This window comes from Plecotus auritus (assembly GCF_963455305.1).
Source record: "Plecotus auritus genome assembly, chromosome: 7".
In the NCBI taxonomy this organism is placed as follows: domain Eukaryota; kingdom Metazoa; phylum Chordata; class Mammalia; order Chiroptera; family Vespertilionidae; genus Plecotus; species Plecotus auritus.
The window spans coordinates 18,765,368-18,782,121 of NC_137774.1; the positions used below are offsets into that span (position 1 = coordinate 18,765,368).

Sequence of the window (16,754 nt, forward strand, 5' to 3'; positions counted from 1 at the left end):
TAACGATCATCAACAATTTGACGTATTTGTTAAAACAATTCAAGTGTTATGACATATACAAGCATATTTATTTAAATTCAAAAACTACAGAGCATGCTAATTGACTATAATAAAATGCATTCTGGACTTATGATTTTAAAATTTCAGATTTTTTTCCCCCACAGAGGGAAATTTCTATGAAGTACACTGAAAGATAAGGGCCCCAAAACAAAAATTTTAGAGCAAGATCCCTGTTCTGAAAAAAAAAAAAAAAAAATTCTGGCTGAGAATACCCTTTCTATTTCCACCTACACTTCAGTCTTATGGGCCCCTAGGCTGTTTAAATATATAAGCTATACCTTTTTCCTCTTCTTTCTTATTTCTTGGCCATTTTTTGTTCCCTGTTATTTTGCCCAGTTCTCAATTTTCTCCTAAGGAGACTATTCTTTCTACATATAGATGCCAACCCTATTAATGATGGCAACCTGACACTAGGGTCTAATTTAGAGTCGTTGGGTCTTAAATAATTTCATTATTTATTGCTTAAAGGCTCATCCTACTCTGTCAGAGATCCTTACGCTGGGTTCAACTCCATATACGTTTGTGTATCTATAGATATTCTTTATGTTAAACTGAAATCATTACATTGCATGATCATTATTTTCTAAGTCTACTGCTAATATCTTTTTCTAAATATCAAAATATGCTAAAATTTCAAAAGCCATTTAAGAAGGAAAAACTAAATGACTAAATTCATGTATAAATTTCTAGTGTTGAAGATGGTTGTCAGTTGAAGTAAAAATTCATAATTTCCTTATCACTGTCTTATAAGATATATCTCTAATATCTGAGGTTAGCAAGCTATTTCACATGTGTATGTATAAATAAATAACTGGGGGAAAGGTTAGCGACCTAGTGAATTAGGGCTCTATTTACAATTATACTATCAAAATTAATCTAAGGAAGAGCTAAATGCTCTTGTGAAAATTCCAAGTCTCATTAACTATGATGCCAGAAACTTTAATTAAAACAGAACACCTCATTTAAATTATTAGCTTTGACAATTTAAGCATAAGTATAGGTCTAATTTATTAATTTGTTGATCACTGTCTCTGTTATGTGAATTAGATGCCATACGTTAGCCATGTCTCTGAGAAGACACTTCTGAGAAGACAGCAATATTACCACCTGGTTATACCACCCAAATCATGAGCTGTCACCATCCACTTAAAAAGTCCCAACAGGAAGAATATGTCAATCAGCCAAGAACATAAACTTCAAGCTACCTTTGTACAATACTTTGCTCCATAAAATGGAATTGGGAACGGGGTGATTAAATAACAATACTAAAATAAAAACTATTAACTAATTTCAAAACTAGACTTGTTTGAAGGAAAAAAATGAAAATGAATAGATGGGTCAAAACTGTCTTTTGTTCAAAAACCAATATACAGATAAGAAATATTTCAAAGCAGATACATCACAGAGACATACATGTCATCTCTAAGATGAGATAAGTAAATGCTGAGTTATTGAAAGCTGATCAAAATGAATGACTTACAAGCATTCCATTTTCAATCCAAGGCTGTCACAACAATAGCATCACTGCAACACCCAACCCTGCAGCTTCATAAACAAATCCCAGGCTTTTAGCCCTGACTGGTGTGGTTCAGTTGGTTAAGCATTGTCCTGTGCACCTAAAGGTTGCCAGTTCGATTCCTAGTTAGGGCATGAGCCTGGGTTTTGGGCTCCACCCAAGGCAGAGGGTGTGCAGGAGGCAGCAGATCGCTGCTTACATCAATGTTTCTCTCTCTGTCTCCCTCTCCCTTCTTCTCTCTCTAAAAATTACTTTTATAGTGACACTTTTAAAAATAATTTTCCGTTTATATTAGTTATAAGCACTTTTAATCTACTTCATGCAAAACATGTTCTAAATGGCAAAAGCTTTGCTCTGTACCAGTATCAGTATTACTGGTTCTATGTTAAGTGAAAGTTTTTAACGTGGTAAAATTATGCCTACTTCCAAAAAATGAGGATTTGTCTCTCAAGATTAAAAAAAAATTGAAAAATATAATGGGGAAAAAAGGTCCCATTCATAACCAAAAACAAGGAAAAATCAACCTAAGGCTAAATTTAACCAGAAATGAAGACATTCCAGAATTTCACAGAGGAATATTAAAAAATAAAAAATAGAGGGAGAGAAAGAGAGGTAAGGAGGGGAAAAAAATTAAAATAATGAAGATTGCACGAATCCCTGAATGAGAGGTTTAAAATATTTATAAGGACACAAGTCCCTCAATTTAAGCTATACATTTTATGTAATTCAAATTAAAACCCAAGAAAGTGTGCATGTGTGTGGTTTTTGGTGGGGGAGGGGGAAGAGTTCAAAAAGGTATTCTAAATTTCAAGTAGAAAAACCATAGAATGACCCTCCCCCCACCCGAAACACACAAACAGAAAAAGGGGGAAAAAAAAATACAGTAATAAGGGAGGCTTTACACTATCAAATTAGAATATTACAAAACCTCAAAAGCTAAAACAGTGTAATTCTGGTATAGAAACATATAGATAGATGAGGAGAAAAATATAAAGTCCCGAAACAGATCTCAACACATACTGAAGAACTGGATCTTACTCGGAGATTAGATTATAAAGTTATCACACAAAGTGAAACATTTCATACAGGCAAAAATTACCCACGAAAAGTCCTGGATCGTGTCAAAATCAGTAGAAACTGAACCATAGGAAGCTAAGAAGCCAAGAACTAACTTTTATTGTTTATCTTTGCATTTCATCTCTCTTACCTCCATAGCCTTTAGTCAAAATGCAAGGATGATATACAGTGCTATTACAAAGAATTAAGTATTTGATGAAAGCTGCTATCCTATTTAGTGAGACCACAATCCTATATAATAAAAGGCTAATATGCAAATAGACCAAACGGTGGAACAACCAGGACAACCAAACAACCGGTCACTATGATGTACGCTGACCACCAGGGGGCGGTGGGCGCTGGCTGCAGCGGGATGGTTGAACAGGTGAGTGGGGGCTCCAGACCAAGGCAGGGCGCCGGTCGCTGTCATTGGGGCGAGCCTCTGGTGGTTACTGAAAATTCTTTGCTCCCGCGCGCCATGGTCCCGCCCGGCACTCGCACCTGCTGCCGGTACCAGCCCCCTTGCACCCACTGCCGGCACAACCGCTTGCACCCGTAGTAAGTGCCTGACGTTGGTCCTGATCACTTAGTGCCATCAGCGGGTGCGAGCAATGGCTGCCGGCCCCAATCACCCATGAGGGCTTCTCTACCTCTCCCTGCTCCTGAGGGGCGATCGGGGCAGCAACCGCCGCTTGCACCCACTGACGGCGCTGGCCCCACTCGCACCTGCTGCTGGTGCTAGTCCCAATCGCTCCGTGCCATCAGTGGGTGCAAGTGGCGCCATCAGTGCATGAGAGCAGCAGCAGTGGGAGCGGGGCTGCCAGCAGACAGGGACCCGGGGCCACGGTGGGAGGGGCCAGGCGGGGGTGCGGAGGATGGGGTGAGACCCGCCCCTATGCCTACCGCAGCCTCGCAGCCCACAGTTCCTTACAAGGTGCATGAATTCATGCACTGGGCCCCTAGTAATATAATAAAGAGTATGGAATAGTCTGCAACATGGCCCAGGTAAGGATGGCACCTTTGACCTTATCCATCACACCAGGTAAGAAGCAGCTGTGGGAGAGGCTGCAGGCATTGCTACCAGACACATGCCCAGCCTCATCCAGGCAGCTGAAGGCCAGCGTTTTTGCTGCATTTGAGGAAGGTAATGAAAACCTACAGATCAAGCCTTACGTATCTCAATGATAATACTCTAAAAATTTTAAGTAGCAAAAAAATGTTGTACAATAGGATCAAGATCCCATTTAGGGTGCCTTGACCTAAGGCCGTGGTTGGCAAACTGCGGCTCACGAGCCACATGCAGCTCTTTGGCCCCTTGAGTGTGACTCTTCCACAAAATACCATGGCCTGGGCGAGTCTATTTTGAAGAAGTGGCGTTAGAAGAACTTTAAGTTTAAAAAATTTGGCGCTCAAAAGGAATTTCAATCATTGTACTGTTGATATTTGGCTCTGTTGACTAATGAGTTTGCCAACCACTGACCTAGGGAAAGAAAGATTTCATGGGGTGATGTCACTGAGTACCACAATTAGGAAAAAAATTGTTTCAACTTTTCTCAACACCCAATGCCCCTCCACTAATCAATCACACCTTCATATATATGAATGCTTTTGAAAAGTGAAATGTTATAGTAGCAGACTTTGTATAGTAAAATTAGGAATAATTTCTCTAACTTTTACATTTTCCATACTGACCAGGTACTTCATTTGTCAAAAGAAACTTGCAATATTATAAAATAATAATAATAATATGAAAGACCACCTCCATTCAAGTTAAATGTTAAGTTAACATCTACATGCTTTCATTTTATGTAAGATTAATCTACCAAGGTTTCTGGCAAGAAAAGAACTCACAGTAGGGAGGAAAATATGACTTTTCTGTATTGTTAATGTTAAAGAAATTATTTTAAAAGGCTAGAAGAAACAGCAAGCATATAAACCATTCATTCTGTAAGATGATTCATGCAAAATCACTTTGTACAATATAACAGTTACAAAAGTTATCCTAATGCACTGAAAACATCAAAACCTGCAACATGGTAAAAATTATATTTTCCTTGTCAAGGAATTTTTCAGTGTTGCAAGTTAGTCATTATTTGTAAATATCATGCATCAAAATAAAGGTGACCAAATGTTTTTGGAAAAATAATTTCACTCTAAAAACCCACTGATAATTGAAGGTACTTACTCATACACTCACAGCTAAACAGTAATATCAAATGTTAAGTGCTCGGGGGTACAAAGGACTGAATTCCAAAACTAAGGAACATTTAAATAGGTCAATGATTAAAGTACATTATTCAGTATTTTTCGTAAAATACAAAACTTGGTAAGACCTTATAAAAACTCTGGCACGTTGTTTCCCTCACATATTATGAACTTCATTGGCAAGTTAAGTCAAAACATCATCACAAGTGAAATTAGTAAAAATGGTGGAGTAAAGAATTCCAAAGTGCAGCCCTCCATAAAAGCAACGAAAAAAATGGCAAAACTGTCACAATCAGCTTTCTTGGGATTCGGGAAACTAAAGCTTGCAGCAGCCAGGAGAGCACTTAATGAAGAAAAGCCAGGACATTTCAGTAAGAACAGAGAGTTTTGTGGTATATTACCTTACCTTAGTCCCATCCCCCAGCTCTCCAACTCAGCAGTAGCCTTGAAGTAAGATTGCATTTCAGCCACCAGTACCAGAGGAGAAGAATGGAGCCTCATTCTCAAAGAATTTTAATTATTTGTTTTGACCTGTCTGGTGGCTTTTAAAAACAAAACAAGACCAAAAAAAGCACTTGCCCTATTTTGTCCAACTCAGCACTCAACCAGTGCTAAAGGGACCATATGGAAGACATTTACCCGCGAATATGTTAGTTGCTGCTGCCTGAGGTCATGGGTAACAGTTGGACTGAACAGTAGCCTAACCAACAGCTTTGAGGAAAGGCTGGGGAGGGAATAAGGGCTTTAGGGAATAAGGGCTTTGAACAGCTCTGACATATTCCTGGGAAATCCAGAAGACCACACACATGCTGAAAGACCCAAAGAGAGCTGGGTGGCCATACAAATATCAGAAAAAAACATGCCTGAAGACAAAAGTTGTTATGTGAGAGAAAGGACATTTTAAAATGACCAGTGGCCCGATGCATGGATTTGTGCACCGGTGGGGTCCCTCGGCCTGGCCTGCGGGGACCAGGCCAAAACCAGCTCTCTGACATCCCCCAGGGGTCCTGGATTGCAAGAGGGCGGTTCTTGGGTGACACACCCAGGAATCAGGCACCCTCCTCTCTGGTTTCGGGTGCATCACCACAGCTTAGCAGCTCCTGCATTGAGCGTCTGCCCCCTGGTGGTCAGTGTGCATCATAGCTACCGATCAGAGTGTCTGCCCCCTGGTGGTCATTGCATGTCATAGCTACATGTTGGACAGTTGAACGGTCGCTTAGGCTTTTATATAGAGATTTTAAAGAAAGTCAATCCATCAAGAATATCAAACAATTATAAATATATGTAAACCTAAGACAGAGTCCCAAGATACATGAAGCATAAATTGATAGAACTGAAAGAAGTAGGCAATTCAATAATAATAGTTGGAGACTTCAATACACTACTTTCAATAATGGATATAAGACCTAACAGAAGGTCCAAAGGAAACTGAAAATTTGAACAACATAAACCAAATAGATCTAACGTACTTACAGAACATTCCACCCAACAAGAGCAAAATATACATTCTTCTCCAGGGCACCTGAACATTCTCTAGGACAGATCATATGTTGGGCCACAAAACAGGTCTCAATAAATTTTAAAAGATTAAAATTATACAAATATGTTCTCCAAACAAAATTAGAAATCAATAACAGAAGGAAATTTGGAAAATCCACCCTGGATATACTTGCTTTTCTCTAATTTTGCCAAGTATGTATCCTAAACATTATAATGGAGGTTTTGGCCAAGGCAATTAGGCAAAAAAAAGAAATAAAATGCATCCAGATTGGAAAGAAAGAACAAAACTATATTTACAAGATGGCATTATCTACTCTCTCTCCATATATATATATATATATATATATATATATATATATATATATCCAACTAAGATATCCACAAAAAAATCTATTAGAGTTAATAAAGAGTTCAGCAAGTTTTTATACTCTATACCATTTTGGAAGCTTTATAACCTGGTATTACTGAAATTTTTCATATCAGTGATGCTCTTTGCAAATACCTAAGTAGTTTAAGATAAAAATTCAATTTCCCTTAAAATGCTTAGTTTAACAGAATCAACTCTATGTTAAACATGGCAAATTCTGACATTAGGGAATCAGAGTATCATTTTGTGTCAAATGCCCCTGTCTAAGAAATCACCAGATGAGTCACAGGAGAAAGAGCACAGAACTTGGAATCGGCCACTGGCAGAGAAAGCCAACCTCTGTGGAACGCTCTAATTAACAAATTTGTAATTAACAAGTGTAACCTAGGCAAAAAGATAAATCACTAAAAACCATTTCCCCAGATTAGAAAGGACTAAGCAAGCCTCAAGTCAGTCAGATGTTTCAAAACAACAATAAAAGACTCTCCTAGGTAAGGGACTTCATGTTTCAACAATAATGGCCATTCTAAAAAGTTTGAAATACCCCAGAGTAAGGGATGGGAATTAAAATAAGCTCCAGGAAAAGATTAGCTTTAATAGACCATTAAATTCAGTAAGATCTGTCCACTATTATCAAATCAATAAATATTAATATTTTTCACAATCAACTAATCGTCCCAAAACCCCTACCTCCATCCCCCCAAAAAGGAAAAGAAAGGCATTTACCTCTTCTAAGCTAGGGAGCGAAGAAGAAGATACTGTTCGAGATGACAATGGGTGAAATGGCTCTTGACCAATAGCGTGTTGATGATTCTGTATTTGTACAAAAGGGTTTTGTGGTGGCCTGTGAGGCAACGGAGGTAGGCCATAGGGAAAACCCGGCCCCATTAGGTGATTCTGTTGTAAGTTAGCAAAAGTCCATGCTCCCTCAGATGCCAGGTATTTCAAGGGAGGAGGGGCAAGGTGTTCAGATGGCAACGAGAAAGGCGAGCTGAATATCTGGGGTGGCAGTCGCTGCGGAAATGCTGGGTTGTTGGCTACTTCAACGTCTCTGCTATTGTCGTTCAAGTTAGAAAAATGGCTACTGTGGTCTGTACTGGAGGGGGGAGAGGGGACTGCTGGTGGGCTCCTAGTCTGAATTTGTCTATACTGCAAAAGTCTTGATTGAGGTGGTGGCATCTCAGCTAGTTCCCGTGCTTCACTTTGATCACGATTGGACAGTTCTCTGAGTAAGTCCTGAAACCTACATAAAGACGATGAAATGTGAGGAGGAGAAAACAAAAGAAAGGCTCCATCACATTAAGGAGAGTTTAGTCAACTACGTGTGCAATTTCTACAAACAAAATCGTAACACATAACTTGAGCTAACATTAGTTAATCTCAAATATAAGCATTAATACTCAACAGATGTGGAATTAAAAACACTAAATATGTTCAAGTACCTGATTTCTTTCTTTTCCCTTTGTATTAAAAACAACTGTCCTAGTCTCTACATGCCCCTGATAACTGGCAGTGATAAAAGGTCACCACAATGGTGGGCCTTATTTAGAAGGGATTAGAAAACACTTCGGTGCATTCATATGACACTAGCCCTAAAAACAAATTTAGAGTGAGTAATGAACACTCATAAATACCTGTAGTTAAAAGAAGGTAGAATTCTGTGCTACTAGAAAAAAAGTTAGTAACAAATTTATAATTTTTAACTTTTAACCACTGATTTACTTGTCTTCATTCATTATTTGTAAGTATTACTACTGAGTAAGAAGAAAAAAAAATTACTGAGTAGGACAGTATGTTTCTCTTTTAGAAGAGACTCCACATCACTTCTCGGCCTTTCGGCTAAGACCAAGTGCAGAAGAGACCACGAAGCGCAGAGCCGTGTTAGCTTAGAGTTTACAGCAGGCTGTCCATACCCACATTTGCAGAGTTAAACTGATTCTCTATATTTCAGGGTTAATCAATCGAACTGTGTAGTATGTGTCCAAAAGGCCAGCATCCAATTTCTTTGGGACAATATTCCAACTTAAGGCTAAGAGGATAGTATTCAAGAATGAAAAGAGTGGGTGGGTCATGTTTGAGGCTGGTGTTAGTTGCTAAAATACCTTGACTCTGTCGTTTCTGCTTCACCTTCAGCACTGCTGGGCAGCTTCCAGTCTGCCCTCACTGGTGGCTGATGTAATCCAATGGGTGGCTGAGGAAGATGCTGGAGGTGAGGATGAGGATGGTGATGGTGTGAGTATGGAATACTGCCCTGACTTAAATAGGGGTGATGCTCATTCCACTGCTGTAACCGCACTTGCTGTCGTAATGTTTCCAGGGCTACATTCCCATGCATACGATCTGCAAAAACATTTGCGAAAAGTTTAAGTTTTCATGCATTCAGGGTTTCCAGTTAGTTTGTTCAAGAGTTTTTACAACCAGATTTTCTCCACAAAGACAAAAAATCGGCTACAGTTTTCGCTTTGGAGAAAGCAAATGTTTTTTAAATTTTCCAGTAACCAGAGTTATCATGATTATGATGATGATGATGATAATCACGTAACCTGGCATCGACTGGATGCTTAATGTTACATAGCATTTAGAACTAGATTCTGATTATTACACTAAGTGATTGATTTTTGCTGGCATTATTTAAAGAAATGAATCAATCCTGATCCACATTAATACTGCAAAGTACATGTCATTTTAAGTAAATAATCTCTGAATTTGTCACATTCAGCAGTGACAGGGGAACTTACCTAAAGCCTCCCCTATCGGCAATCCTGGGGGGTTCTCATCGGTGAAGTTATTCAGATGTGAAGGAAGAAGGGGGCCAGGCTGTGCAATGGCTCGCAAGGGACTGTGGCCTTCTTGCAGCACGGGAGGGGGCTGCTGCTCAGGGATCACAGCCTCTGCAGGAGGGGACTGTGGTCGATGAGAAACTGCATTATTAAAAAAAGCACTGTTGGGCCCTGCCTGGTAGGCAGGAGAAAGCTGAGGAGGTGGCTGTGGAGGCAGCTGATTCAAAGGATTCTGCTGCTGGACTACCTGATTTGGCTGGGGTGGCATTTGGTTTGCTTGTTCAGGCAAATTATTCTGCTGCTGGTTTAACAAGGTGTGCTGCTGCGGAACTGGAAATGGTGCTCTTGGTAACTGGGGAAGGGGATGAAAATGACGACCAGGGATGGCATACTGTGCAGGGGGAGCAGGAAGGGGAAGGTTTATGTGTCTTGGGTTGAGATTATCTTTGCGATGAAATTTGGTATTGGGATAAACAACACCAGGACGTGATTCAGGACTTCTGTTCTGTGGATTTGACTCCAAATCAATCTAGGAAAAAATGAGAAGTCTTTTTTAACTGGAAAATCCGAGTCCGGTGGCTCTCCACCTTTCCCCACCCCTACCACATCTTAAGGATATTATACATTCTTATCAGTAATAGCAGGCATACAGGGTACCCAATCAATCACTTTCTGACAATAAAATTAGGGCATAGTATTTTTTAAATTAGGAAAGATGAAACAGATAAACAGCATATTAAATCTGAATCATAAGAAGAGATATTGCCATTTTATTAGCATATCCACTTTAATTCATTCAAAAAAACATTATTTTTAATTTCACACTTTCTTCCTTAGAAGATAACCATTTCTTTCTTTCCGATATAAATCATTAAAATGTGTTCTTTCCTTCTGATTTTATTATTTTTATATCTCTTTCTTCAAACATACCTCTATTAATTTAAAAAACGTGAACAAATAATTTATATATCACCTTCGTATAATCAGTTTGGTTATCAATTTTTGCCATTAGTGACTGACATTTATTCCTTCAAGAAACAATTTTTGAGGGCTTTCTAAGGGCATTGTGCCTGGTGCTGGAGATTAGAAAGCAATAAGAGGATTTAGTCTATGCCCACAAGAGCTTAGAACAGCAGGGGTTGGCCAGCTATGGCCCCCAAGCCATTTCTAGCCCAACAGATTTTTGTAAGTTTTCCTGGAACACAGCTCATTCACTTACATGCTGGCTATGGCTGCTTTCCCACTATAGTGGCAGAGTTGAGCAGTTGCAACAGAAAACATGACCCACGAAGCCTGAAGATTTACTATCTGGTCTTTAGCAGAAAAAGTTTGCTAAGTCCTGGCTTAGAGTCCAGTAGAGGACACCAACACGTAAATCTAAAATGAGAAGTGCTGTAAGAGGAATGATGAGATCCTAGTGCCTGGGAAAATTAAGTGGCTTCACAAAGTATGGCAATTGTACTGAATTTTGCACAAAGAGCTGGAATTTTCCAGGGAGGGAAGGACATTCTCGGTAAAGGTAATAGCTTATACAAAGGTGGAGAGAGGAGAAAAAGTAGGCACATTTGAAGAGCATGAGAAGTTTTGTGTACATAGAGGTGGAACTTCACTTGTTTATGTATTAGTTTTCCCCTTCTTGACAAATGAAGATGCACACGACCTTGAATGATTCAATACTGGGCATAAACATTTTTTAAATCCTGTAAACTGTGCAAATTCCAAAGGCTTATAAACTAGGGAATGCAGCCATCCTGAAACATGAGTCTGATCGTAAGTGGTGACAATGTGAAAAATGAAATATAAGGCGGAAAGAAGCAATTTTTGTTTTCCATCTCTGACAAAGCACTCAATGAGCTGCTTTGGTACATCAATGTCCTTACAAGTTTCAATGTTGAAATAGTCACTGAAGATTACCTGCCTCACCAAAGGCTCTCAAGTTAGAAATGGAACTGGCCACTCCCAAGAACACAGAACAAATAGCTTGTTCCTGAACTGAAACTGAGGTACACCTAGCACGCAAGCTATGGCAACTGATGGTTTCAATGTGCCAGTCCAATCCCAAGTGCACTCTCATCTCTAATCACTAGCTCTAATGGACTGCCATTACATTGGGCCAATAAGTTCCTTAAGATTACTAGGTGTACACAAATTGTCTAGAAAATGAAATGAGCAGGATGACCATTCTGTCCCAGTGGGCCCAAGCTGCTGCAAAACCTGCTTTTCCAATGTCTCAGAGCCTGATTAAAGTTCTTTATAAACAAACATTTTGCCCCATAAATTTTTTTTATTTTAATGATTGATGCTACATTCAGCTGGGATGTACTTTTTCAAAGACTGTTGATATGCACACTTTGATTGGATGAGGGAGACCATGATTAGATGTCAAGGTTGTTTGTGGATAAGGGCTGTTCTAATTGCCTCCTTCACTTCTGACTTTGACATAGACAGGAAGCTAGGCCGGTGCCAGAGAAATTTAGATCAAGACTTGCTACTTTGGGATTAGTGGTTGCCAGGGGTAAGGGAGAGGGGCAGGAAGGAAAAAAAAAGACGTGCTACTTTATGATACTACAAAGGACTAGGACAGTGGTCGGCAAACCGCAGTTCACGAGCCACATGCGGCTCGTGAGCTGCGGTTTGCCGCTCTGTTGACTAATGAGTTTGCCGACCACTGGACTAGGAGAATAGAGAACTGTAAAGTCTGAAGGAGTCTGGGTCTATAATCACTTTCCTCTTAATAATGAGTTCCTCACTCAAGGAGAACTAGGGGTCCCGTCCCCTGCCCCTTGCAGGACAAAGCATCAGGGTAGGAAAGAAAATAAAACATGTCTATTGGGTTGCCTAGTCTCCTAACAGGGAAGGATCATAACGGAAATTTAAAAGCAAGGACCTGAAAGACACATACTAGTAGCTATCCTGGCTTCAGTTGCTCTGACAGCACCTAAGACTCTTATGCTGGATTTTAACTACCGCGGCACTGTCCCAACATGCCCTGTTCTCTCCCTGCTCCTCTCCCAAATACACATGACTTACACTTTCACTGCTACGGCCCTCTTTCTCTATTGGAAACGTCCCTGACTGCCTCATTCCCACTGCAGCCCCTCCAGGGGCACTGAGTCCTCCTAGCTGTTGAAACTGAGTGAGAGCTACTTATGGGACATAAGTAACTGACTATAGAGAGCAGTTGCTCAAAGCAAGGCTGGGGTTGGAGATCCAGATTTGGAAGTCATTACATGGAAATGAACTAGTGTACAGTAAGAAACCATAGTATGCCAGGAGAGGTGTGGCACAGTGACAGAACCCTGAAAACCCCCAACTTAAGGATTAGGAAAAGATGGAAAGGATGTAGACAGGAACTTATAAAAGGGACAGAAGGTCATGTTAGAAAGAACTGTGAAAAGTAAAAATATGTGTCACAGAAACCAAAAGAAAACAAGATGGTCAAGATGAAAGAAGTAGAAAATAGTGCCAAATACCAAAGATAAGTCAAATAAGACTACAACTGAAGCATGTGCATAGCATTTGGTCCCTTAGAACCCAACAGTTTTGATGAGCTGTTGAGGCTTGATACTAGACTGTGCTAGTTAAGAGACATAAAAATAAAGCTGAGGTAGGAAGCAGAAATTAGGTAGTAGCTATAAGAAGATGAAGATAAAGAAAGTGACTTTTACAAAAACAGTCTATCAATCAATTTACTTATGAACTGAGGAGGAAGAACCTGTAGCTAGAAAGAATCTAAAGATAAATGAGAAGAGAAAACAAGGTCGGTGAGGTGACCAGGAGAAAGATTAGTTTTAATGAGAACTTCTTCTCTAAGCCTGGTGATAAGGAAGCAAAGATGTTCAAGGATGTAGAAAAATGTTAAGTTTAAGCTTTTAAGTTAGCAAGGTGAAATCCTGATGACCGAAGTCTAAGGCAAGATCGTCTCCTGATCAAAAGCATAACAGAAGTTGGAAGATGAGCAGGCATGAGAAGAGCTGCTGAGAAAATTGGGCAAAGGGAGCTGGGTACATGTAAAAGAAATGTGGGAGAGCCCCTCGGGTTCCCTGAGGTTGGAAAACATAAATGTGCAATGGCACTAATTCAGTCACTACTTTGGTTTTCCCTAACTGCTCACAAGCACAGAAGCAGAGAAAGTAGATGAACAAATGGATAAAGAGTTAAGGATTTATACAGTGGATCTGAGGAGAGAACAAGGTGAGTGACTTGAGAAAGATAAGTCTTCATCTGAGGAAGCTAATTCTTCCTTCTTCTTCACTATACAGCTTCTCCTATTCTGAGAATTTTTTTTTTTTTGAGGCAATTTTTGATGACACATCTATTAGCTGTGTCTTCACTGACTATTTTATCATGGAAAGTCTCTAAGTTCAAGTCTATCACTGATATCACAATTTGAGTAAAGTATACTGATAAATTAATAATGTAGCCAAAAAAAAAAAGATGGAGGGAGAGAGGGTAACATGACCCACCAGACCACTGTTAAAACAATTAACATTAAAAGTACACATAAAAAAGTAAATTTTTTTAAAACATTAAGATTCCAAGATGACCAATCAGACTAAATCCATTAGAACAATGCAGTCACTAAATGTAAGCAGCATACCTGTTTTGATTCTGTAAGCTTTTTCTCTGGTGTTCGAATCTTATTAATTTCAGGTCCAGGATTATTTGTGTCACTTTTACCTAAGAAAATATTTAAAATTTTTTATAAATAGTCTCCAGTGAGGATGTTATATTTCCAATGACTACCCAATATTAGACAAAAGAAAATATTTTAAACATTTTTCACCCATTATTATCAATTTGTATTACTGCTTGAGTTTTGTTCTTAAATTTTCAGAGGCAGTTTCTCTGCATGAAAGAAAATTTATAAATATAGCAAACCACACTGACAAGGCAAAAGCTTTATAAAAGGATAATCTTAAAACATCAAATAATTCCAAAGATAACAGCCCAATCTCCAGGTATTTACAGCCTAATTTTTCTTAAACTAGACATAGAAAAAAACCTGGCATTCTTGCTTATTTATAAAGGTTCAAAAAATTAATCCTTTATAAATGCAAAATCCAAAAAACGTGTCAATCTAACTTAGTAAAGGAATCTAAACTGAGTAAAGATATTCTGAAATGTATGTATGCTGTTTAAAGGTAATAGATATTGAACTAAATATAAGTGAAAGAAGCAAAATTAAGGTTAAAAATACCACAATTACAACAGACAATGCCATTTCATGCATGTGAAAGGCTTTTACTATATAAGAATGAACTGATAGAAATTTTCAATTCTTGAAAGAATCCTTGATTTGGGTTCTTGTTCAAAACATAGGGCCGAAACTTTAAAATGAATTACTACTAAACTTCAAGAAATAAGAACTACAATGTCTGAGATGAAACATACACTGGATGAAATTAGCAGCAGATTACACAATGCAGAAGAAAAGATTAGTGAAGCTGAAGGCAAAATATGCAAAATAAAATACAAAAAGAAAATTGATACTTTTTTAAATGAAAAAGCATCTGTGAGGTGCAGGGAAACTTTAAGCAGACTAATATATGGGTAGTTGGAATTCCTGAAGAAGAAAGAAGGTAAGACAGAAAAAAAAAATCCAAAGAAATAGAGTCAAAACTTTCCAAATCTGATGAAAACTGTAAACCATCCAAGAAGCCCAACAAATCCCAAACACAAGAAGCACGAAGAAAACTACACCAAGAAGTGTTATAATCGAATTACTAAAACCAGTATAAAAGAAACTCTTACAAGCCGGCAGGGGAAAAAAGACACATTTCATACAGAAAACAAATATAAGGGTGATTTCAGATTTCTCTGAAAAACTTTACCAGCAGACCTGCACTACAAGGAATGTTAAAAGAACTTCGGGCAGAAGGAAAATTGTATCAGATGAAAACATGAATATATATATATATAAAAAAAATAAAGATTATCAGAAATGCTAACTACATGGGTAATATAAAATATTATTTTTCTTATTAAAAACTCTTTAAAAAATACACGGATATTTTAAGAAAAATAACAATGTTTGGAGCTTATAACATATGTAAAAGTAAAATGCATTATAACAATAGGATAAAGTCTAGGAGAGAAAAAAATGAAATGTTGTAAGGTTCTTTTACTGTACATGAAGTGGTAAATATAAATTGGAAAGTAGACTATGGTAAGTTTAAGATGTATACTATAAACCTAAAGAAAATACTAAAATAATAAAGTTATAGCTAATAAGCCAATGAAGGAGATAAAAGGGAATCATAAAAATATTCAAGTAATCCAAAAGAAGGCAGAGTAAAAGAAAAAAGGAAACAAAAAAACAGTTTGGACAAATTAAAAAACAAACAGAGCAAGATGATAAAAATCAAGCCTAACTATATTAATAATAACTGTAAGTATAAATGGTCTAAACAATCCAATTAAAAGAAAGAGATTATCATATTGGATTTTTTTTTAAAATCATGAGCCAACTATATGCTTTCTAAAAGAAATGCATTTTAAATATAAATACACTAATAGATTAAAGGTAAAGGGTCAATAAATGATGTACCGTGCTAACAATAGTTAAAACAAAGCTAAGTGACTTTATTGACATTAAACAAAGTAGATCTCAAAGCAAAGAATATGACCAGGGATCAATCCATAATGATAAATTAGTTAACTAATCAAGAGCACAGTATTTTAAATGTCTATGTACCTAACAACAGAATTTCAAAATTCATCAAGCAAAACTTAAAGAAAAATAGTCAAATGCCAATTATATTTGAAGATTTCTATTTTTATTATTTAAAAAAATATATATATATATATATATATATTTTTTTTTTTTTTTAATATGGAATGCTTCACAAATTTGCTTCATCCTTGCACAGGGGCCATGCTAATCTTCTCTGTATCGTTCCAATTATAGAATATGTGCTACTAAAGCGAGCACTTAAAGATATATTTTTTATTGATTTCAGAGGGGAAGGGAGAGGGAGAGATAGAAACATCAATGATGAGAGAGAATCATTGATAGGCTGCCTCCTGCACGCCCCTACTGGGGATCGAGCCTGCAACCCAGGTATGTGCCCTTGACCGGAATTGAACCTGGGACCCTTCAGTCCATAAGCCGACGCTCTATCCACTGAACCAAACTGGCTAGGGCAGTTGTCGGCAAACGGCAGCTCGCGAGCCACATGCGGCTCGCAAGCCGCGGTTTGTCTCTCTGTTGACAAATGAGTTTGCCGACCACTGACCTAAACTCTCGATTCCAACAATTACAGGCTAT

General features: G+C 38.2%; 1 protein-coding gene across 3 annotated transcripts in view; it reads right to left on the bottom strand.

Annotated features, from left to right (window-relative positions):
- The window catches only part of HELZ (helicase with zinc finger), a 133,780-nt gene that overhangs the window by 10,723 nt on the left and 106,303 nt on the right, over nt 1–16,754 (bottom strand). For all 3 annotated transcript variants that reach the window (XM_080681334.1, XM_080681333.1, XM_080681332.1), the window contains 4 exons: nt 14,085–14,164; nt 9,443–10,013; nt 8,807–9,044; nt 7,431–7,947 (listed from right to left, as the gene is read on the bottom strand). In XM_080681334.1, the coding sequence (XP_080537460.1) occupies nt 7,431–7,947; nt 8,807–9,044; nt 9,443–10,013; nt 14,085–14,164 (1,406 nt within the window). The remainder of the gene's footprint in view (nt 1–7,430; nt 7,948–8,806; nt 9,045–9,442; nt 10,014–14,084; nt 14,165–16,754) is intronic.